General features: G+C 40.7%; 1 protein-coding gene across 1 annotated transcript in view; it reads right to left on the bottom strand.

Annotated features, from left to right (window-relative positions):
• ORC5 (origin recognition complex subunit 5) overlaps positions 1-23,257 on the bottom strand; it is an 84,470-nt gene that overhangs the window by 8,776 nt on the left and 52,437 nt on the right. Inside the window, exon 14 of the mRNA XM_070946833.1 lies at positions 578-690. Within this exon, the coding sequence (XP_070802934.1) occupies positions 578-690 (113 nt within the window). The remainder of the gene's footprint in view (positions 1-577; positions 691-23,257) is intronic.

Below are 23,257 nucleotides of genomic sequence, written 5' to 3'. Positions count from 1 at the left end.
CCGAAAAAAGCCTTGAAAACAGGCTGAAAAAAGTCTTGAAAACAGGCCGAAGCCTTGAAAATGTGCCGAAAAAAGCCTTGAAAATGGGCTGAAAAAAGCCTTGAAAACAGGTCAAAGCCTCGAAAACGGGCCAAAAAAGCCTCAAAAATGTGCCGAAAAAAGCCTTGAAAACAGGCTGAAAAAAAATCTTGAAAACAGGCCGAAGCCTTGAAAATGTGCCGAAAAAAGCCTTGAAAACGGGCTGAAAAAAGCCTTGAAAACAGGTCAAAGCCTCGAAAACAGGCAAAAAAAAAAGCCTCAAAAATGGGCCAAAAAAAGCCTTAAAAACTGACTGAAAAAAGCCCCGAAATCAGGCCAAAAAAGGCCTGAAAAAGGCCCCCAAAAGGGGCATGCAGAGGCCAAAAAATGGCTGGCGGGTGGGCGAAGCTTTGGCAATATTCAGTCTATAAGATGCACAGACATTTTCACCCCCTTTTGGGAGACAAAAAAGTGCTGTCTTATAGCCCGAAAAATATGGTATTTTTCTTTTGCTTATTAAAAAGCGCACGTAGCATTAGAAAACAGGGACAAAGTTTACCTGGAAATGGCTCTGATGAAATCCAGGGAAACTGCACATTTGTATCTTGGTCCATTAAACTGATCGTCATGGCCAATCAAGGTTAACAGCTGCAGTGTTACAAGAGAAGTAATCTGAAACGGGAGAGAAATGTGACTTGGTTTGGCTTTCATCCATGCTGGTATTACTGCAATGATAGCGTGACTGCTTCCTACAGGTTGTCCTCGACTTACAACCACAATTGATCCCCAAATGTCTGTTGCTAAGTGAGTTTTGCCCCATTTTACGATCTTTCTTGCCTCAGTTGTTAAATGAATCACTGGAGTTGATAAGTTAGTAACATGGTTGTTAAGTGAATCTGGCTTCCCCATTGATGAAAAACGGTCATAAGTAGCTTTTTTCAGTGCCGTTGTAACTTTGAATGGTCACTAAATAAACTGTTTTACAGTAGTGGCCAAACTTGTGGAAACAGTTTGGGAAAAATGTAGTTTCTAAAACTAGCTAATAACACCAGTTTTTTTTGTAGTAACATAAAATTATATATCAATGGAAAAATAATTTAATCAAGAATGTAATGCAATAACTTTTATGAAGGATTTGCTATTAGAATAGCAGTTACAGCATAAAGAAGAAAAGTGAAACACGTAGAAAAAAATGAGATATACAAAAATGGTCACCACAGAAAAAACGATATATACAAAAATTATCACGTCAGTGAATACTTAGTTGGGTAACTTTCAGCATGAATGACGGCCTTACAACGTCTTCCCACGGAGGGAACCAAGTCTTTTAGTTCTGCAGCTGTTATCATGTGAAACCAAGATTGAAGGATGGCTTCTATTAACTGGGTTTTATTGCTGGGTCGCTTCTGACTAACAAGTTTCTTTAGTCGGCTCCATAGATTTTCAATTGGGTGAAGGTCTGGGCTATTCCCAGGTCATTCCAGCAGTGGAATAAGATTATCTTGAAACTCCTCCCAAAAAAGTGGTGTTATTAGCCACCAAATCTCTAAAATACACTTTTCCCAAAAAGGTTTCCACAATTTCCACTAGTGTAAATAGTAGAGATAGGTAGGTAGGTAGGTAGGTAGGTAGGTAGGTAGGTAGGGAGAGAGAGAGAGAGAGAGAGAGAGAGAGAGACACAGACACGCACACACATATATATGTATTCAGTTATTTCTAGAACTAAATAATGGGCTAGCGCTTTAGAAACGGAAAATGGAAATGGATATCATTCTGACCGGCTTACATTGCAGATATTTTATTCTCTGCCTCCCAATTTTTGTGAACCTCTCTAAGCGAAGGAGGGAAATTGCTCATTTAGAATAAATCCTCATTCAGCCAATGGTGGAAGCATAATGGGCCAATCTGTTATTGCAACTGCTTCTTTAGACCCGAGTGTACCATTATTGGCTAATCATATTTTCCAGGGTACGCTTGCAGCTGGCCTCTTCAGCTCGGAAAGCACCAATGAAAATAGGTCATATTCCACAGCGGGAACGACATGAGGCTCATCAAAAGCTCGAGCCAATACGCTAGTTTGGATGACTTGGAGATGGACCCGTCTCAATAACATGGTGCAGGATGCAGAATTTTGTGTTTTTTTTTAAAACGTCCTTGCTCTTGCGTTGCAAACGCGCCAGCTCTGCCTTAACAACAACATAATGCCATCAATTTCCTAGGCTCCTTCCTAAAATGTGGCAAAATGGAACAGAAGGTCAGTACTGTAAAATTGCTCCCTCTATCTTTCTGGCTGTAAATTTAACATGGTGTCAAGCCGGATAATAAATTTCTGATTAATGCTTTAAGTATATAACAAGCTACAGTAGATCTAAAGGTTTCTGGTGCTAAACTGAAGAGAATACAAGGCTGCTTATTATCTGAGTCAGCTGAATCCTTGGCCAACAGATTTGAATTTCCTAATTCTTTTAACAATAAAAGCTTGAGCAATTCATCTACAAATGCTAACTGGATGGTTTCATTTCTCCTTGGTATTTCTTTCCAATGAAACAACCTCTCCCTTCAAGCAAAGCTGCTAAATAGATTCTTCATTCCAGATGTTTAGGTAACACCTGTAAAATCTAGTTTTAAAAATAAACTCATTTAACATCGGTTCTGCTAAACTTACCTAACTGATATTTCAACTACAGGTAGTCCTCAACTTACTGAGCCCAGAATCTCTGTGGCTCAGTGAGAAATGCGTTTAAGTGAGTTTTGTCCCGTTTTACGTCTTTTCTCGCCGCATCTGTTAAGTGAATTACTGCAGTTGTTTAATTGGTAACATGGTTGTTAAGTGAATCTGGCTTCCCCATTGTCTTTGCTTGTCAGAAGGTCGCAAAAGATGATCACATGATCCCGGGACAAGTGTCTAAAATGTCTGAATTTTGATTCAGTCATATAGTCATACAATTTTGATTCAATAGTCATAAGTGTGAAAAATGGTCATAAGTCGCTTTTTTCATTGCTGTTGTAACTTTGAATGGTCACTAAACAAACTGTTGTAAGTCGAGGACTATATGTATAGGGTTAAAGTTTGTATGATAAATTGGCTCAGAGAATTTTTTTTCCCTGAACATGCCTATAGGATATCTCTGCATGCATTTATAAATTTAGCTACCAGGAGTGGACAAGATAATATTGAGATAGATAGAGGGAGGGAGAGAGGGAGAGGAGAGTAGAGACGAGACAGATAAATGGTAGAGATAGATGATGGATAGATGTACAGAGATAAATACATGGCTAGCAATAGCAATAGCACAAGACTTATATACTGCTTTACAGCCCTCTCTAAGCGGTTTACAGAGTCAGCCTCTTGCCCCCAACAATCTGGGTCCTCATTTTACCGACCTCAGAAGGATGGAAGGCTGAGTCAACCTTGAGCCCGGTGAGATTTGAACTGCCAAACTGCAGGCAGCCGGCAGGCAGCAGAAGTAACCTGCAGTACTGCACTCTAACCACCGTGCCACCGAGGCTCTTGATAGATAGATAGATAGATAGATAGATAGATAGATAGATAGGCTCTTGATAGATAGATAGATAGATAGATAGATAGATAGATAGATAGATAGATAGATAAGATAGATAGATAGATAGATAGATAGATAGATAGATAGATAGATGGATGGATGGATGCATGGATGGATGCAGTGGTGAAATACTGCCGATTCGGACCAGATCCCCCAATCCGGTAGCGATTCGGAGAACCGGTAGCAAAAATCCCTGCCGCCCCCCCATGCCCAGCTGAGCCGCGCGATCATCAGAGGCTTTTTTTTCTCTTCTAAAAGCATTTTTTCTACAACCAGCCAAAAAAATGCTTTAAAAAAAAGACTTTGATGATCGTCTGGCTCAGCTGGGATCGTCAGAGGCTTCTAAAAGCATTTTTTTCTGCAACCTCTGAAGGTTGTAGAAAAAATGCTTTTAAAAGTAAAAAAAAAAAAGTTGGCCACGCCCACCCAATCACATTACACCCCCCCCACCAAGCCACGCCCACAGAACCGGTAGTAACAAATTTTACATTTCACCACTGGATGGATGGATGGATGGATGGTGTGTTTATGTGTATGTGTGTGTGTGTATTCTGGATCACACTGTGCAGGTAATTGGAGAAATAGGTTCTCAAGTATCAAGAAAGCTATACTGTATAGCATTTTCCTGCTTTGTAATCATTTACAGCAAGGTTTTGCTTAGAACATTAAGTTATCTACCAAATTTTTAGACATATAGAACTGTAAATAAAACACAATCACTGCCATGGCATTATTATTATTTTTGTTTCTTTCTAACCCTTTATTTTGTAAATTACTTTTTATCCAGAATGTATCAACTTAATATTCTGAACTGTCAGCAGACTTGGCCATATGGCCATCAGTGAATGGTTTTGTTTATTTGTTTGATTTTGTCCTTAGAATAGAAGTTTAAAAATTAACCATTTAATTAAAATTAAATTCTTTTGGCACAACCGGTCCGAAATCCACTGCGGCCAATAACTTCGATTCATACAGAAGTTAAAAGCCCTGCGTTGTAACAAAAAGCACTTTGAACCCCAGATGCCATTTTGAAAACGCATTTTAGAGAAAATGCACGTAACTAGCCACGCGGTATTAACTTCAATGGGCTTGCACAAATTATGCAAAATTAAAATCTCATCTATGCAGGATACAGCAATCAGAAAATCTTGCTGGGTTTGTAGGGGGGGTGAAATGAGAGAGAAAACAACTTCTTTATAAACTATGGTTTTTATTTTATTTTTGGTTCTCACAATCACTTTTTAGAGGACTGCAGAGAGTTATTTTGGACTAGTGGTTAAAGCACCAGGCTAGAAACTGGGAGACCGTGAGTTCTAGTCCCGCCTTAGGCATGAAAGACAGCCAGGTGACTTTGGGCCAATCATCAGGAGCTTGTGAGTTCTAGTCCCACCTTAGGCATGAAAGACAGCTGAGTGACTTTGGCCCAATCATCAGGAGACTGTGAGTTCTAGTCCCGCCGTAGACATGAAAGACAGCTGGGTGACTTTGGGCCAATCATCAGGAGACTGTGAGTTCTAGTCCCGCCTTAGGCATGAAAGACAGCCAGGTGACTTTGGGCCAATCATCAGGAGCTTGTGAGTTCTAGTCCCACCTTAGGCATGAAAGACAGCTGAGTGACTTTGGCCCAATCATCAGGAGACTGTGAGTTCTAGTCCCGCCGTAGACATGAAAGACAGCTGGGTGACTTTGGGCCAATCATCAGGAGAGACATGTGAGACATTTGTTAAGTGAATTTAGCTCCATTTTGCAACCTTTCTTGCCACAGTTGTTAAGTGAATCACTGCAGTTGATAAGTTAGTAACATGGTTGTTAAGTGGATCTGACTTCCCCATTGACGTTGCTTGACAGGAGGTCTCAAAAGGAGATCACATGACCCCCGGGACACTGCGACCGTCATAAATATGAGTCAGATGCCAAGCATCTTAATTTTCCTGAATTCAGGAAGCTCAAACTGCCCAAGGAGCTGCTGATCCAGTTCTACAGAGGAATTATGGAGTCTGTCATCTGCACCTCTATAACGGTCTGGTTTGGTTCTGCAACCCAACAAGACAGACTCAGACTTCAGAGGATAATTAGAACTGCAGAAAAAACAATGGCTACCAACCTGCCTTCCATTGAGGACCTGTATACTGCATGAGTCCAAAAAAGGGCTGTGAAAATATTTACAGACCCCTTGCATCCTAGACATAAACTGTTTCAACTCCTACCCTCAAAACGAAACTATAGAGCACTGCACACCAGAACAACTAGACACAAGGACAGTTTTTTCCCCGAATGCCATCACTCTGCTAAACAAATAATTCCCTCAACACTCTCAAACTATTCACTAAGTCTGCATTACTATTACTATTAATCTTCTCATCGCTCCCACCACCCATCTCCTCCCACTTATGACTGCATGACTGTAACTTTGTTGCTTGTATCCTTACGATTTATATTGATTGTTTCCTAGTATGATTTGATTGCTTATTTGTACCATATGACTATCATTAAGTATTGTACCTTATGATTCTTGACAAATGTATCTTGTCTTTTTATGTACACTGAGAGCTTATGCACTGAAGACAAATTCCTTCTGTGTCCAATTACACTTGGCCAATAAAGAATGCTATTCTATTCTATTCTATTCTATTCTGATCTGATCACATGACCATAGGGATTCCACGAAGTTGTAAACATGAAAAACATGTAGGGGGACATCCTTCCTGCTTAGAGAGGCCAAAAGACCAAGAGTTTATCCTGATACTCCCCTTTGGTGGGTAAAGCCACTTCCTTTTCACATTCAAATTCAGAATATGGTTTCTTCAAGAATTTCCAATTAGACGCCAAGCAAAGGCAGTGATTCATCTCTAAAGAACTGGTTCGTCAATTTTTGACATTACTAGCATAATTAGTAGGCTACAGCAAATTAGAAATGCTCCTCAATATTAGGTCTTCGTTAACACATTTCAAAACAAAATTACCTTCCCGCAAAATCCACGCTTGATGCATACAGCTTTCGTATTTTCTCTTTAAGACGTGTGAAAGGCATGTGCTAATTGCTGTCGATTTTAAAGGATTAGGATAATTAAGTGCTGAAAGGATATTGATCCAATCTTGCTCGCTGTCGCATGGTACAAATGTTTAATTACCAAAAGACAATCCATAATCAAAACGATTTCGGCGGCCTATTTTTCAAATAGGCATGTATTTTAAAACGCTATTTCATGGGAAGCTAAATTCACGATTGGGAGCTTGAGTCTGAAATATGATGTTTTGAAACTGTACTTCCAGAGGCTAAACCTGATATTGGTTAATGTTTGTACAACAGATTGAGCGTTTGCGCAAAGTAGGCAATTCGAAATATTAGCTTATTAGATCAAGGGCAATTTAGCCAAAAAATTTAAAAGCTATTTAATTTCATCTACTGCATTATCCATTAGCAACGGTGATGTCACCGGCTAATCCTCTCAACCCGGAAATGCTTTGGTGCTCCCGACACGAATGTATCTATTAGCTAAATAATTTTTCTTCTTGTTGTTAGTTGGGAAGTTGTGTCCGACCCATCGCGACCCCATGGACAAAATTCCTCCAGGCCTTCCTGTCCTCTATCATCCCCTGAAGTCCATTTAAGCTCACACCGACTGCTTCAGTGACTCCATCCAGCCACCTCGTTCTCTGCCGTCCCTTTCTTCTTTTGCCCTCAATCTTTCCCAGCATTCGGCTCTTCTCCAGGGAGTCCTTCCTTCTCATTAGGTGGCCAAAGTATTTGAGTTTCCTCTTCAGGATCTGGCCTTCTAAAGAGCAATCAGGGTTGATCTCCTCTGGGACTGACCGGTTGGATCGCCTTGCAGTCCAAGGGACTCGCAGGAGTCTTCTCCAGCACCAGAGTTCAAAGGTCTCAGTTCTTTGGCGCTCAGCCTTCCTTATGGTCCAACTTTCACAGCCATCCATTGCAACTGGGAAAACCATAGCCCTGACAATATACACTTTTGTTGGCAGGGTGATGTCTCTGCTTTTTAGTATGCTGTCTAGATTTGCTATAGCTTTCCTCCCCAGGAGCAAGCGTCTTTTAATTTCTTGGTTGCAGTCCCCATCTGTGGTGATCTTGGAGCCCAGAAAAATAAAATGTCACTACCTCCATTTCTTCCCCATCTATTTGCCAGGAATTGAGAGGGCTGGGAGCCATGATCTTAGTTTTCTTAGCTAAATCGTATTAGATATATAATTATTTCAAATAAGCCTTTTCAATTTTCTCATCCTTAAGGGGAATTTGGAAGTTCTATTATAACAACAACAGCGTATTACAAGGTGAAAGATTCGTAACAGCGGCAATATAATAAAACACACCATAAAAGATCTATTGCTAGATTTATAATAATATTATAATAATAACAACATACAAGTAGTCTTTGAATTACAACCACAATAGAGATGAGAATCTCCGTTGTTAAGCAAAGCAACGGTACAGTTGTGCTCAGTTTTACGACTTCTTTGGCATGGTTGTTAAGTGAATTACTGAACACTGCGAACACTTTATGCAGTTAGCAATAAGATTAAGAGCCCTATGCAACTCATCAGCAACTTTTAACATCACTATAATCCCTTGCGGGGTGGAGTCTGGGCAACTGAATGGAGTTAGCAGAGTGTTTACTGGCCAGATGCCCTTCCTGTCGCCAATGCGGAGTTTTGTTCAGCAGATATATTCTCATTGTGCCCAGATAGAGAAATATCTGCTTCTACCTAGGATCGAACTCACAGCCTCCCGATTGTGAGGCGAGAGCTCCACCTCTAGGCCACCACACCACTCCACTAAGAGCCCTATGCAACTATCCTATATTAATTTTGTGTGGGTTGGTTCTGCTTAACTGAAACTTGAATTGCAAACTTTCCTCACCTGTGTATATCAATTCTCAAAGTGCTCGTGGTGGAAATTATATATCGGGACTGCAACTTTGAGAAATCCAGTAGTTGCAGGCAAAAAAGCAACTATTAAGATGTTAAATTAAGGGATAATGTGTTACACTGTCTAGAAACACAGAGTGTAACAAGGGAGAGAGTTCAGATTATGAAAAAGAAGGACAGTCAATCAATGCATGTCTGGACTCTGTGCATTTTAATAATTTTTGGACCATTTTTACCTATCATTTAACCTCCCCAGGCCTAAGAAGCAATAGCTGCATAGAGTAACACTTTGTAATCATGTGAATGAGTAGAGCCAACAACCTATGTTACACACAGCACGGGCAAAGGTATACGGGCAAGCTTTCTTAAAGGCATACATTTATGCTGAAGGGTTTTAAGACGAAGAGCAGGCACTTCTAAAGTAATAATCATCTCCCTGATGCAAAGCTTTGGGTCCCACTTGTACTAATCAGCCATGAAATATTAATAGCAGATTAACCTCCGCATCTTTTTAAGTACACACACAGAGAACGTGTTACTTGGAATAAGTGTGCCTCTCTAACGAAGGCCTGCTGAAAAACCACTCCCGCTCCGTTATCTGACACTCCCAATTTCTTTGCACGAAAGAGAGGCATTGCCATCCCAGAAACAGGATTGGACTCCCATAGCAAATTAGTGCCTGCAGCATTACAGGCAGAAGAGTAGAGTAGAGAAGAGTAGAGTAGAGCAATGCATGATCGGCCCAGAAAAACACAAAATGCTATGGGGAGTTTGTATAGCCTTGAGTAGTTTTCAAATGAAGCCACAATAAATGCTTAGTAATCTTAAGGAAAACTATGGGTTCTATATGCCTATTATTATATAGTTCAATGAAAAGAAGGACTAGAGGTGACATGATAGCAGTGTTCCAATATCTCAGGGCAACCACAAAGAAAAGGGAGTCAAGCTATTCTCCAAAGCATCTGAAGGCAGGACAAGAAAGCCACGTTATCCAAAGACAATTTCCGTGGTCATGTGGCCAGCATGGCTACACACCAAAGGAGCATGGGGACAATGTTACCTTCCGACCAAAGTGGTACCTATTAATCTACTAGCATTTGCAAACTGCTAGCTGGGCAGGAGCTGGAGCAAGAAACAGGAGCTTGCCTTGTCACACGTAGTGCTCAGGTCTTGAACCATGGCTCTCAGTTTTCCAGACCACAAGCTTAGCGTCTTTAAGCACTGAGCCATCGTGTTTAAGCACAGTTTATGGTGTAATAATGATTTATGATTCCAATCTGAAAAATTCCTCCTTAAACATTAGTTCAGACAGTCCTCACTTAATATACACTTGTTCAGTGACTGTTCAAAGTTACGACGGTGCTGAAGCACCTATTCATCTCTGCCCCCTGCCTTTTATCCCCAGAGCTAGAGTGGGGCTTCGCTCTGTGCCTTCCCAAACATCGGCCCATAGATTTCCACTGCTCTCCTCTCCTCTGCCTTCTGCGCATCCGTGTGTCAGGCACCGGACCCAGCGGTTCCTCCTCTTCTTCATCAGCCACTTCCAGACCTGGGGGCTGTTGACTCTCCATCTGAGGCCTGACGGACAGCCCAGGCTCCGCCTCTGTCTCTCTCTCCGACAGCTCCATTCCTCTTCCCCCTCGAAGCTCTCAGGTTGCCTCGATGCTGACGCTGACTCCCAGTCCTCCTCCTCGTCTAATTCGGCTGCTGGAGAGGCCGGTGGCCGAGAGGCCACAACAAATCACTGTTACCTCTACAGTTTTGGTTTTACAGTTTTGGTTTATTTTTGTTCTGTCCCCGTCTCACACACGCACACAAACAGATAGCCAGGGGTTAAATAAAACTGGCAGACAACAAATTCTTTCGATAAGAGGATTGGCAGCAACCCAGTAGCTGCTTGCCAAGAACTTTACTCATAGAGGGAGGGGGTGTTCCTCCGACAGATAAACCCAAACAAGATACACACAGTTCAAGAATTGTCAAGTCCAGTCCGTATTAAATCCAAGGCAGATAACGTTGTTTCAAAGATACAATATGACTCACTAGTAGTTAGTTTTGTCCGTCACAGAGTCTGAATGGCCACCTCACTCCCTTTTATCCCCTGTGGGGTGTGGTCCAGTGACTCAGATTAATCTCTGGCACGCCTCCTTTTCTGCTGCGTGCGCCTGTCTCTCCGACGCTGGTGTGGATCCAGCCAAGACTTATCTCCGTCACTGTCCGACTGCGAGGAGATACCTGGCTCCTGGCCAATCTCTTCTCCTTCGGGAGACACCTGAGGCATTGCCAGAGAGGAGGGTCCTGGAGAGGGAGGCCTGGCCAACTCCTCTCCTTCATGTTCGGACCCTCCGATAAGTCGGAGTCACAACAATTTTGTCTAATAAACCAAGGAATTCTGGTAGAGAAATAAAATGTTCTTTGATGCCAGAGCGTCAGTCACTCAGATTATATCACACAGCCTGACCAGTGTTTCAACCACAGGGCTGAGAATAGCCAAGATGAAGGAGAAGAAAAAAAAAAGGGGGGGAGGAACGGGTGGAAGAGAAAAGTGAACAGATGTTTGCAAGAATGGAATATGATTTGACAAGAGATCCACTATGAATAACAAAAGAAAGAGGAAATCTCGAGAATGAAAAATGAAGCCACAGCGCAGTGAATCCTGGGTTATGCTAAAGCCACTGAATGGGGGAAGATTTGAGAAAGAAGACAAATTGCTCCATTTTGGGTATGCTGAGAATTTTCTAAAATCTGGAATTTTCGATCATTACCCTCTTTCCTTTGTGAAGAGGCCGCTCTATCACACTTAACAGTGAATGCATCTTTAGATGATAAAAAAAGCTGCTGCATAATGTCACATTCAGTTTCAGCCGCTATCTCCCATCGCTAAAGGAATCTCGTCCCTTCAAATCTAGCACTCTGGAAAGTTCACCAAACAATGCAGGTATTTCTTGAGAGATTTTAGGGCAGAAAGAAATCATAGAATCCTATGGCTGGGAGGGACCTTGTGTTGTGGTCTGCCAGCAGCCTGCGGAGCTAGCAGCGGAGTCAGACAGCGATGAGGCTGAGGAAGAACAGGGGCCAGTCCTGGAGGCTGGGGAAGGCCCGGATGAGGGCTCTGTGTCGGAGGCAGAGATGGGGCCAGGGCCACCGGGGAGTGATGTGTGGACTTCGGAGTCTCCAGAGGCTGATAGTAGAGAGGCAGAGGAACAGGAGGAGCCTGTTCCTAGTGCATGTATGAGAAGAGCTGCCAGAAGGCAGGAACAGCTAAAGCAGAGAGGACGACTCGGGAGTAAGGCCAAGAGATGATTGGCCCCTCCCATAAGGCTTAAAAGACCAGCAACGGCTCTTGGGCTCTTTGTCGGAAAACAACGTTGATACTCTTGCTGCACTTATCTCTTGTCGGTGTCTTCTGCTTTTGAACTTTTCCCAAAAGAAGCCTTTGGCAGTTTGCCTAATTATACCAAGGTTGGTGATTAGACTGAAGAATTTGTGTTATGAAGGGTTTGTTTTAATTTAGTTTGGACTACGCTGAGAATGAGTTAATTCTCAGCTGTTCTAATAAAGTCTGTTTGTTTTGGAACTGTTTGCGTCGATTACTACTGTTCTGTCCCCGTCTCACACATGCACACAAACAGACAGCCGGGGGTTAAATAAACTGGCAGACAACCAATTCTTCCGATAAGACGCTTGGCAGCAACCCAGTAGCTGCTTGCCAAGAACTTTACTCATAAACCAAAATGCACACAGTCAAGAATTGTCCAGTTCGTAAAATAAATTCAAGGCCGATAATGTTGTTTCCAAAGATGCAATGTGACTCGATAGTAGTTAGTTTTGTCCGTCACAGAGTCTGAATGGCCACCTCACCCCCTTCTATACCCTGTGGGGTGTGGTCCAGTGACTCAGCTTAATCTCTGGCACGCCTTTTCTTCTGTTGCGCGTGCTTATCTCTGCGACACTGCCGAGGATCCAGCCAAGACTCATTTCCTTCATCACTGTCCACCTGTGGCTGCGTGGACGTGCTTGGCCCCGGCAGACACCGAAGGCATTGCCAGAGAGGAGGGTCCTGGAGAGGGAGGCCTTGCCAACTCCTCTCCTTCACTCTCGGAGTCCTCTCCTGCCAATGGCACAGGCTCAGGTAACGGAGCCACAACAACTACCTACTTGGGCCTGGGTCACAACACCTTGGAGGACTTCTAGTCCAACTCCTCCTCAAGGCAGCAGCCTTATACCATCCTAATCAAATGGTTGTCTAGTCTATTTTTGAAAACCTCCAGTGATGGATCACCCACAACCGCAGAAGGTTGTCCCACTGAATTATTTGCTTCAGAGGGGTTTGAATCTGGCTACCTTCTTTCTAACCATGGGACAAGGCTAGTCCCAGCTCTACAGAGAGTCCTCCACTTACAACACTTCGTTTAATGACCATTCAAAGTTACGACGTCATTGAAAAAAAGTGACGTAGGACTGTTTTTACAACCATTGTACCATCCTCTTTGTCACACGATCAAAATTTGGATTCTTGGAAACTGACTCAGATTTATGACACCTGCAGTGTCCCAGGGCCACGTGATTCCCTTTTGCAACCTTCTCACAACCAGAATCAAAAGGGAAGTCCGATTCACTTAGCAACCGTGTTACTAACTTAACGACTGCAGTGTTCACTTAACCACTGTGGCAAGAAAGGTCATAAAATGGGGCATAAGTCACTGAACGATGGTTTCGCTTAGCAACAAACATTTTGGGCTCAATCGTGGTCGTAAGCTGAGGACTACTTGTACTAATTTTTAAAAAGCAATATTATCAAAAAAATCAACCCCTGTACGATGGCTTATCTCCTTGAGAACAAGTTAATTTCTGTCTCTCAATAAAGTTCTCATTTCGGAATGAAGTTTGAAACCTTAGTCAGATCAAGTTGGAGACTACCTGCATTAAGTTATGGACTAGCACAGTTAAACAGTTAAAGCTATTATTCTTGAATTTCCCAAACAATGGGAAACTTATTTTAAAACAGTGATCTGACCTGGTTTATTAAATTTGTCTGCCTTGATGTTAACAAGTGCAATACAGGTAGTCCTCGACTTACAACAGTTCCTTTAGTGACCGTTCAAAGTTACAACGGCACTGGAAAAAAGTGACTTATGACCCCTTTTCACAGTTACGTCCTTTGCAGCGTCCCCACAGTCACGTGATCAAAATTCAGATGCTTGGCAACTGGTTCGTATTTACGACCGTTACTATTTCCCAAGGTCATGTGATCCCCTTTTGCGACCTTCTGACAAGCCAGATTCACTTAACAGCCGCGGTCACTAACTTATCAACTGCAGGGATTTCACGTAACAAGCGAGGCAAGAAAAGTCGTAAAACAGGGCAAAGCGCACTTAACGAATGTCTCACTTAACCCCAGACATTTGGGGCTCAATTGTGGTCATAAGACGAGGACTACCTGTACAGGCTACTAATTTAAAATACCGTCCTCTCCTTATGCCAAACCCGTGTTCATTATAACGTATCAGTGATCCATAGCCCCGGAGTAGCTGCCTTCCCAGCTTCTACAAGTTAAAAAAAGTTTTCAATGAGATGCTGACCTTGCACAAACTAACCAGTTTTACTACATAAATCTCGTGCACCACATTCTGTGGATGAAGTGAAATGGCCCATTGTGGCTAAAAGAATATTTGTCTTCAACGAATTATGGCTGTAATAAACCAAATCCTTCAGGAATGCAGCCTTGAAATTCTTATCTGGGACCCATTTTCCTCTTTCTGGCTTACATCACATTTTTAAAAAATGTTACTTTTGATTTTGCACTTCCCGATGTGTTTTACACGGTTTATTATTTTTTCCCCCATGAAATGCCAACAAAATTCACACAAAGTATATACTTATGAATATTCACTAAAACTTTGGTCTAGCACTTTCTTACAAGTCTGGCATCCAGCTGTGCTTATATATATTTTTATATACTTGCTGACTATAAAATATCTGAAAGGAATATGCTGCAGCCAATTCAAATTTAAATCCTGAAAGCTGTAGTAAAAGATTTCCTCATAGCAATTTTGCAGACACCTGTAAATATTGTATATACAAAATGAGCTGAAAATATTTTACTCAATTTGGATGCCGGAGTTTAAAAGGGACAATATGTGAGCAAAAAGCTTGCGTTGAAACGGCTGTTTGCTGTAACTTTTTCATCACAATTAGATCATTGTAAGTACAAATGGGTTTAATTTGGATTGATTTTAGCTCAGGATTAGAATTTGAGCTTTTGTTGCCAAGAAACTATGAGTGTGTTGATAAAGTCACACCTGACTTTCTTGAAAAAGACTCCCCATTTTTAATCTTTTTCTCCAAAAATAGATTCAATTTATCCCATTTCACCTTTGTATTTTATGCAAGCCATAAGGCTTTTAAATAGCCACTTTGTCAGAAGGTAAGGCTAGATACAGGCAGAAAAAAACCCAGAATTTTCTCTATATAACTAAGCGCCAGAATCACCTTCACAGAGAAAGATTTTCCAGGCTGCCAAAAAGTTGGGCTATCATTTAAAAAAAAAAAAATCATATATCTATCCGTATACTCTGAGGAGACCAGTTGTAAAATGCTATAAATTGCTGCAATAGCAAAGCATGGCAAGATCTTAAGTATTTTCAATAAATGGCTTCAAATATCAGTATCAAATATACTAATTTTGATTCAGCACATTTTTTTAAAAAAATCGAGTCAGTAGAAAAAACACTTAAAATACAAAGCAACCATCAGAGTTGACAGAAAATGAGTTTTCTTTGCATTACTTTCAAATCCCATCACAGCATGTTTTCATGAAGGCAAAAAACTCCGATTAGGTTTTTAACATTTTAAATCGTAACTCTTTGAAAAGCAAATTGTTATAGGAAGTATTTTAATTCTTTCACTGGTTTACAAGTGAAATTAAAAGGGTAATTAAAAAAAGCATGTGTTAAATGTTAAGCTGCATCCCTTCAAGTTAGGCAAAATAAGCTAAAATTTACGTTAAAAAATATATGTACAGGTAGTCCTCGACTTACAACAGTTCATTTAGTGACCATTCAAAAGTTACGACTGTAAAAAGTGACTTTCCCGGTTACAATTTTTGCAGCATCCCCATGCTCAACCTGATCCAAATTCAGATGCTGGGCAACTGGTTCACACTTATGACCGTAGCTGTGTCCTAAGGTCACGTGATCCCCTTTTGCGACCTTCCAACAAGCAAAATCAATGGGGAAGCCAGATTCACTTAACAACCATGTTACTAATTTAACAACTGCAGTGATTCACTTAACAACTGAGGCAAGAAAGGTCGTAAAATGGAGCTAAGACTCACTTAACAAATGTCTCACTTAACAAGAGAGATGTTGGGCTCAATTATGATCATAAGTCAAGGACTACTTGTATTTTTATCTATTTCCATGCGATCTCCAAGCCTGCTGACAAAACCAGATTTTAAGGGATTTCTGGAAAAACCATGGAGTCAGGTCCAATGGTCCAATCTCACGGGGTGGGGGGCAGAAGGGGAGATGACACTTCTAAGGGAAAGTACGATGTCAGAGAAAGTTCACTCTCATTGGATGGAACTCCTTAACTGAAAAGACCTGCAATAGCCACTCCCACCAGACCTGACTGGATGTTCCCTTATAATTGCCAATAGTATGCATTGGATGAATAAATAAACAAATGTATTATTCTTTTTTAAAAAATGAACAAATTATAATATACGGGTAGTCCTCGACTTACAAAACAGTTCTTTTAGTGACCGTTCAAAGTTAGAAGGGCACTGAAAGAAGTGACTTATGACCGTTTTGGACATAGCATCCTCATGCTTCACATGATCAAAATTCAGACGCTTGGCAACTGACTCATATTTATGACGGTTGCAATGTCCCGGGATCCGCTTCTGCAACCTTCAATGGGGAAGCCAGATTCACTTAACAACCATGTTACTAACTTAACAAATGCAGTGATTCACTTAACATCTGTGGCAAGAAAGATTGTGAAATGAGGCAAAGCCTACTTAAATGTCTCGCTTAGCAACAGAAATTTTGGTCTCACCTGGGGTCATAAGTCAAGGACAACCTCTACTAATTTTTAAAGTACAATCATTATCAAAAAATCATCCTCTGTAAAACAGCTTATCTCCTTAAAGACAAATTAATTTCTGTCTCTCAGTAAAGTGCTTACTTCGGAATAAAGTCTAGAATCTTAGCCAGATCAAATTCTCTTCACCTTTGCCAACCTAAAGAACCAGTAAGAATTTTATTGAATATAATTACAAATAGTTCTCATTTAGTGACTGCTTTGAACAACATAATCGTTCGCAGTTATGCCTGTGATTAAAAAATAACTTTGCAACTGATCCTCAAATTTATGACCTTCGCAGGTCTGTAAAGCAAAGAAAAGCTGAAGAAAGATCTATAAACACAGTTGCTGCTTCATTTAGGGACTGCTTCATTTAATGAATGAATTGTCTATCCCAATTGTAATCACTAAACAAGGACTACCTGTAATTGATGAGAAATTATCGTATTATATTTTACTGATTCTGTGCTGTAATTTGACTTAGAATGGGTACTTATGATTTTTATGGCATTTTTATTTGCTTATTGTTTTTATTTTTACTTCTCTGAGATGTTTTGGATTGAGAAAAAGTCATTCCCATTTATGGGGGGGGGGGAATGATTATTTTTTTAAAAATATTCACCATGGCTTAACTATATTCTGATTTCCCATTGCCATGTTATATGATGACCAGCCACACGCAGCCAAAAGTATTTAAAAAAGAAATAGAGTGAGGTTGATTAATCACGGAATATAATTACCGAATCAAAGCAAGGCTTAATGTAGAACACAGGAAATAAGGATCAAGGTTAATACCTATTCTGAAGAGAATTTACATAAATTAGCCTCCGCACTGAACTGTGAAGCTCATTTTTACCAATTTATGCTACAGGAGATCACAGAAACCTGAGATTAAATATATATACTTATGACACTTTAGCTCTACTCTTTCCGCGCGTATTTATAGTATGTTACGTTCTCCTTGAATCAGAAGCATTTATGTTTTCCAAACGCCGACTATTAATTTTTGCCCGGTCTTTCAAATTTTCTTTACAATATTTGCTGAGACAACCTCCTGCAGCTGAATCAAAAAAAAAAAAAAAAAAAAAAAAAAAGGGGGGGGGGAAGCTATTAAACGCAGCTGGGGAAAACGAAGGCGTGTTCATTTTTAGGTGTTTTTTTTCCTCCATTGTTTTAACTATTCTTTCAACTGACTGGAAACAGGTCTCCGCGTCTTATTAGAGAGCCGGTGAGTTATTATTTATTAGAGACGCCTGGCTTTTCAAAATATGAGATGGCAACGTATATAATGATGCTAAACTAACATCATCATCAACACCGAACCCGGTAATAATCAACACTCAGGCCTGGAAGTACACATTGTTCAAATGCATGAGATCAGAATAGAGCAGGTGCTAAGCTGGCAGGTGGCAGGAGATACAAAACTGCATATATTTAGCAGCTATAAAAAGAACTTCATTCAAGAGCTTGACCAAGACACAATGGGGCATCTCCTATCTGGATGTTCGTTCGTTATACGGACAGCAGAGAGAAACTAAGGATCTGAGTGAGAACTGTCTTCAGCTCAACATTAAAGAGCAAAAAGAGCCTTGGTAGTACAGTGGTCTAAAGCACCCTGTTATTAAGACCAGCTGCCTGCAATTACTGCAGGTTCGAATCTCGCCAGGCTCAAGGTCGACTCAGCCTTCCATCCTTTCTAAGGTAGGTTAAATGAGGACCTAGTTTGTGGGGGCAATAAGCCGACTTTGTATAAAATATACAAAAGTATGAAGGCTATTGCTTAACGCATTGTAAGCCGCCCTGAGTCTCCGGAGAAGGGCGGCATATAAATCAAATTAAAAAAAAAAAAAGATTAGCTTTAGCGTCCCGTCCCCTTGTTCTAAACCTGTTCTGACCTAGGCTTCCTGAGACAGTAAAAAGCACCCACCTTTATTTCCCTTGAGACGCTGCCAAAGGCCTAATTGGCAATTAGCTTTGCAAGGCCACACGGAGCACAGAGTCAAAACGGAGCTTCAGAATTTAAACCGACCAGAACAAGCAAAGTTGCTTCCTGCAAAGGCTCATGTGCCTTTGCTCCTCCTTTATGTTTTATGGAAGGGGCCAATCATCTCCAAGGCCTACTCCCGAGTCGTCCCTTTTGTCTTAACTGTTCTTGCCTTCTGGCAGGTCTGGAGGCAGCCCAAACTCCCAGATGGCCCTGGCTCCCTTTCTGCCTCTGACGCAGAGCCCTCGTCTGAGCCTTCCCCAGACTCCAGGACTGGCCCATGTTCCTCCCCAACCGCCTCACTGTCCGACTCTGCTGCCAGCTCCGCAGGCCGCAACAAAACCAGGGGTGTCAAAACTTGATTTCATTGAGGGCCACATCGGGGCTGTGGTTGACCTTGGGGGGCCGGTTGGGCAAGGCCAACTGGGTGGGTGTTGCTAGTTTGACGCCACTCCCCAAACTTCTGGCATGTTTCCTCTTCGCATTGGGTAGACTGGGCCGAAGCCCGATCTTTCCTCTTTGCATTGGGCAGACCAGGACGGCCCTGTGGGCTGGATCCAACCACATTGCAGGCCGGATCCAGCCCGCAGGCTGCCCGGATCAGGCCCGCAGGCCGCCCGGATCCAGCCCGCAGGCCTTGAGTTTGATACCCCTGTTCTAAACGGAAGGCATCCTGGTTAGCAAAACCTAGGTTGCAAAAATCTCAGGGCAGAATCCCATCGCTGGAGTTATTGTTATCCCTCAATATGCTGTCCTATATAGGTAGTCCTCAACTTACAACAGTTCGTTTAGTGACCGTTCAAAGTTACAACGGCACTGAAAAATGTGCAAAGTGCCAAAACATGACAAAGCCAAATGTTTAATTTTAGGAGGGGTTTGCTCCTCTGCTTACGGAAATTATGTCACACAACCATCATTCTTAATTAAATCTGTTTTCTTTTAAAAAAATAATAATCAATAATTCTGAATTTAAACCCAAGGCTTCACTATCTGACATTCTGATCAGGCTAGTAAAGAATCTGAAATATGCTTGGATCTGAACATCTTGAGTCACAGGTAACAGAAGAATTACTGTTTTAACTACAATTTTAACTACTACTGTTAAAATTGTTAGACAACTGAAACCTTTGATTTCTCTTTTACTTAATCAATCAATCATTCACTCATTCACTCACTCAATCAATCAATATGCCACCCAACCCCCAGTGATTCGAGACAGTTTTCACATGCATTTGACTTTAGTTCCTATCGATCCTAGTATGAATTATTAAAACAATAACAGAGTTGGAAATGACCTTGAAGGTCTTGTAGTCCAACCCCCTGCTCAGGCAGGAAACCTTATACCATTCCAGACAAAGGATTGTCCAATCTCTTCTTAAAAACCTCCAGCGTTGGAGCATTTACAATTTCTGGAGGCAAGTTGTTCCACTGATTAATTGTTCTAACTGTCAGGAAATTTCTCCTTAGTTCTAAGTTGCTTCTCTCCTGTATTACTTTCCATCCCTTGCTTCTTGTCCTGCCTTCAGGTGCTTTGGAGAATAGCTTGACTCCCTCTTCTTTGTGGCAGCCCCTGAGATAGTGGAACACTGCTATCATGTCTCCCCTGGTCCTTCTTTTCATTAAACTAGACATACCCAGTTCCTGCAACCATTCTTCATGTTTTATCCTCCAGTCCCCTAATCATCTTGGTTGCTCTTCTCTGCACTCTTTCCAGAGTCTCAATATCTTTTTTATATCATGGCGACTAAAGCTGGATGCAATATTCCAAGTGTGGTCTTACCAAGGCATTATAGAGCAGTACTAACACTTCACGTGATGTTCGTTCTATAAAGTTCTAACTCCGTAAATTTGAAGAACACTGTCAAGGTTTTTCTTATCTTCAGGTTGAGCTGCAATGACTAGATTTAAGAAAAAAAAAAAAACTAATTCTACATAGGAAATAATTTTCCGATATGGAAGCAATCGTAATTTCCAATGGTCTCAGCCCTAAACGTGCAATGTTGATTTATCCTCAAAATCAGGGTGTTTTTTTCCCTTTCATAACAATCCAGAAACTGGTAACGAGTCAGTGAATGCATATTTTACTTGAAATTCATAAAGATAAAAACTTAGCCGATTTGTATTTGTTAGTTAATAATTCAAGGAAAAGGACTCAAAATGTCCAAAGCAAGAAACATGAAGGCATTAAATTCCCAGATAAAGCTATATCACTGATCGAAAGTCACTAAAACTAAATCTAGTCTATATTTCCTGTTAATTCTTTAAGTCAAGAATCAACCAAACTTAGATAACATTTTAAATCACTTACAAAACTAAAAAAAAAATAAAAAAAAATAGTGCAGTCTGAATCATAGACACAGAACCTATAATAAATATTCTGGAAAAGAGTCATTTAAAGAGTAAGATGAATCAGTCGAGAAGCTGAAATAGCATAACCTTTAAGAAATGTTAATTACAGAAGATACATCTTATTGTGTAAGAACCACAGGGAAAATGTAACAAAAGTTTGGGTTTTTTAAAAAATTATACAGGTGAACAGTTACAGAAACTCAGGGCTATGAGAAAGTTAACTTTTGCCATAAATTATTAATACTTTAGTCTTCTTAGTCACAACGTTATAATATATGTGGTCATAATTATTTAAATGGGATTTAAGTCGCCATAATACATGTAATCATGTGGTTTCCAATTAATCTAAACCCATTAAGTTCATTACTTCCCAAACTGCCAGACTTCAAAACTTCATTTTTGAAGGTCAGGTCTATCTGTCTCCATTAATTCCTGAAGGTTTGAGCTTTCTGCCTTACCCCAAGGACAAGGGGCAGGAAGAGAAGGAAATGCAACGTTTTAAGGATTCTGAATTTATGCCGTACTATACCTCTTTGCAATCAAGTATGGTTCTAAACTGAAGATTTATTCATCCACTGTAATGTTGCTTATAAAATTATTAATTTAACAAAACAAACACTTATAACGTGGTGGTTACTCTGGGTTCCACAATATAACTGTTCTAAAAAACCTCAGCATTGATGGCAGTACTCTTTTACCACAATAAATCTAGACACTTTATTCATTTCTTGGGAGTTTATTAATGGGAGCTGCCATTGACGAAAAGGATAGAAGAAGATGGAGGCATTTTGAACTAGCAACAGCTGCAATTCTACACAGCAAAACAAGTGAAAAATGTTGTGCGCCTGCTTACTCTCTTAGAATCCCTTTCTCTCTTAAGGAGTAGAAATATAAACGTTATTTTCTTTCTTACTAATTGTGCCAGCACTGGAGTCAGCATTTCAAAGGAAAAGGAAATGGGGAAAAGGAGCTATAAGATTTGTCCTTTTTCCTGACTTCATCATGAATTAAGTCCCAGAACATTTTTCTGCTTCTTGAGATCATTTAAATGTTTGGGGTCATATCCTTCTGATGCTATAAGTATATTCAAGGGCAATTTCTTAATAAACATTTTCATGATTTATTACTGTCCCAGCATCTTCCCTGATATCCATCCAGCAAATTAAGCATCAGCACACAGATTAAAAGTCACAGGAATTAATACTGTAATCTGAAGATTAGAAATTAAAATGGAGCATTATTAATTTCATGTCGATGTTTCATGAATAAGACCAGAGTGATTAAGAGGATCTTTCTTCAAATATGTAAAGCTGTCAAGTAAGGAAGACAAACACAGCGAAAGCAAAAGGACATATTTACATTCTAAAGGGCCCACCTGAAAATTATCACTGACCTGGCTACAGAATCTCACTCATCTCATGTCCACCCAAATAAAACCACTGCAATGTACTTTATACATGACTGTTTAAAGGATACGTGGAAGTTACGGCTAATCCAGAATGCAGCAGCCTGGTACCCCGTTAACCCGAAAATAAGTCCCATCCGGAAAATAAGCCCTAGCATGATTTTTCAGGATGCTGGTAATATAAGCCCTACCCCCAAAATAAGCCCCCATTAAGATTGTCAGCCAGAGATGGCGAAGATTTCAGCATATCTAAAAGATCGGACACAAGAGACTTATGTATGGGAGTGGAAAAAGTGGATAGATTATGTGCAGAATAAATATCAAACTAGGAAATATCAGATAGCTTTTAACTGAATGTATTATATAGGGATAGAATAATTGAATTTTGTGAAGATTTGAATAATATACAGGGGGTGGAGGGGTTCAAGTTTTATAAAATGTGATTTTGATTTGGATTATATTTTGTGGAAGTCCTGGGGGGAGGGGAGGGTTAGGGGGATTAGGGGGGGACAGGGAGGGTTGGGGGGGAAACTGGGGAGAAAATGTATTTGTAAAACTTTTTCAATAAAAAAAAAAAAGATTGTCAGCCAGATGGATGCATTTAGTACCGTATTTCCCCCAAAATAAGACCTAACCAGAAAATAAGCCCTAATGCGTCTTTTGGAACAAAAAGGTCTTATTTTCGGGGAAACATGTTAGTAATTGGTACCCAATACTGAGAGCGTGTGATACCTGGGTCCCTGCAGGACAGCCTTCTCTCACCTATATTGGTCCAACTTGCTTGATCGTTAAGTGGGAAACTTTCTCTATCTTCCACACTTATCGGGGTGAAGGGGAGCTGACATCAGAAAACCCTGCTTCTCGCAGGCTTTCCAAAGATAGTTAAAATGAGATAGAGAACGTTGCAGTGATGTTTATTCACTGTGTCATCTTTTTACTTTTTTTTGCTTTCAGGTTTTGCTATTT

Source organism: Pituophis catenifer, unplaced genomic scaffold (genome assembly GCF_029215685.1).
Source record: "Pituophis catenifer annectens isolate HBS135680 unplaced genomic scaffold, rPitCat1.0.hap2 SCAF_7, whole genome shotgun sequence".
NCBI lineage: Eukaryota > Metazoa > Chordata > Lepidosauria > Squamata > Colubridae > Pituophis > Pituophis catenifer.
Note: the sequence above shows the minus strand (reverse complement) of the source record. Positions and strands in the feature narration are given on the sequence as shown.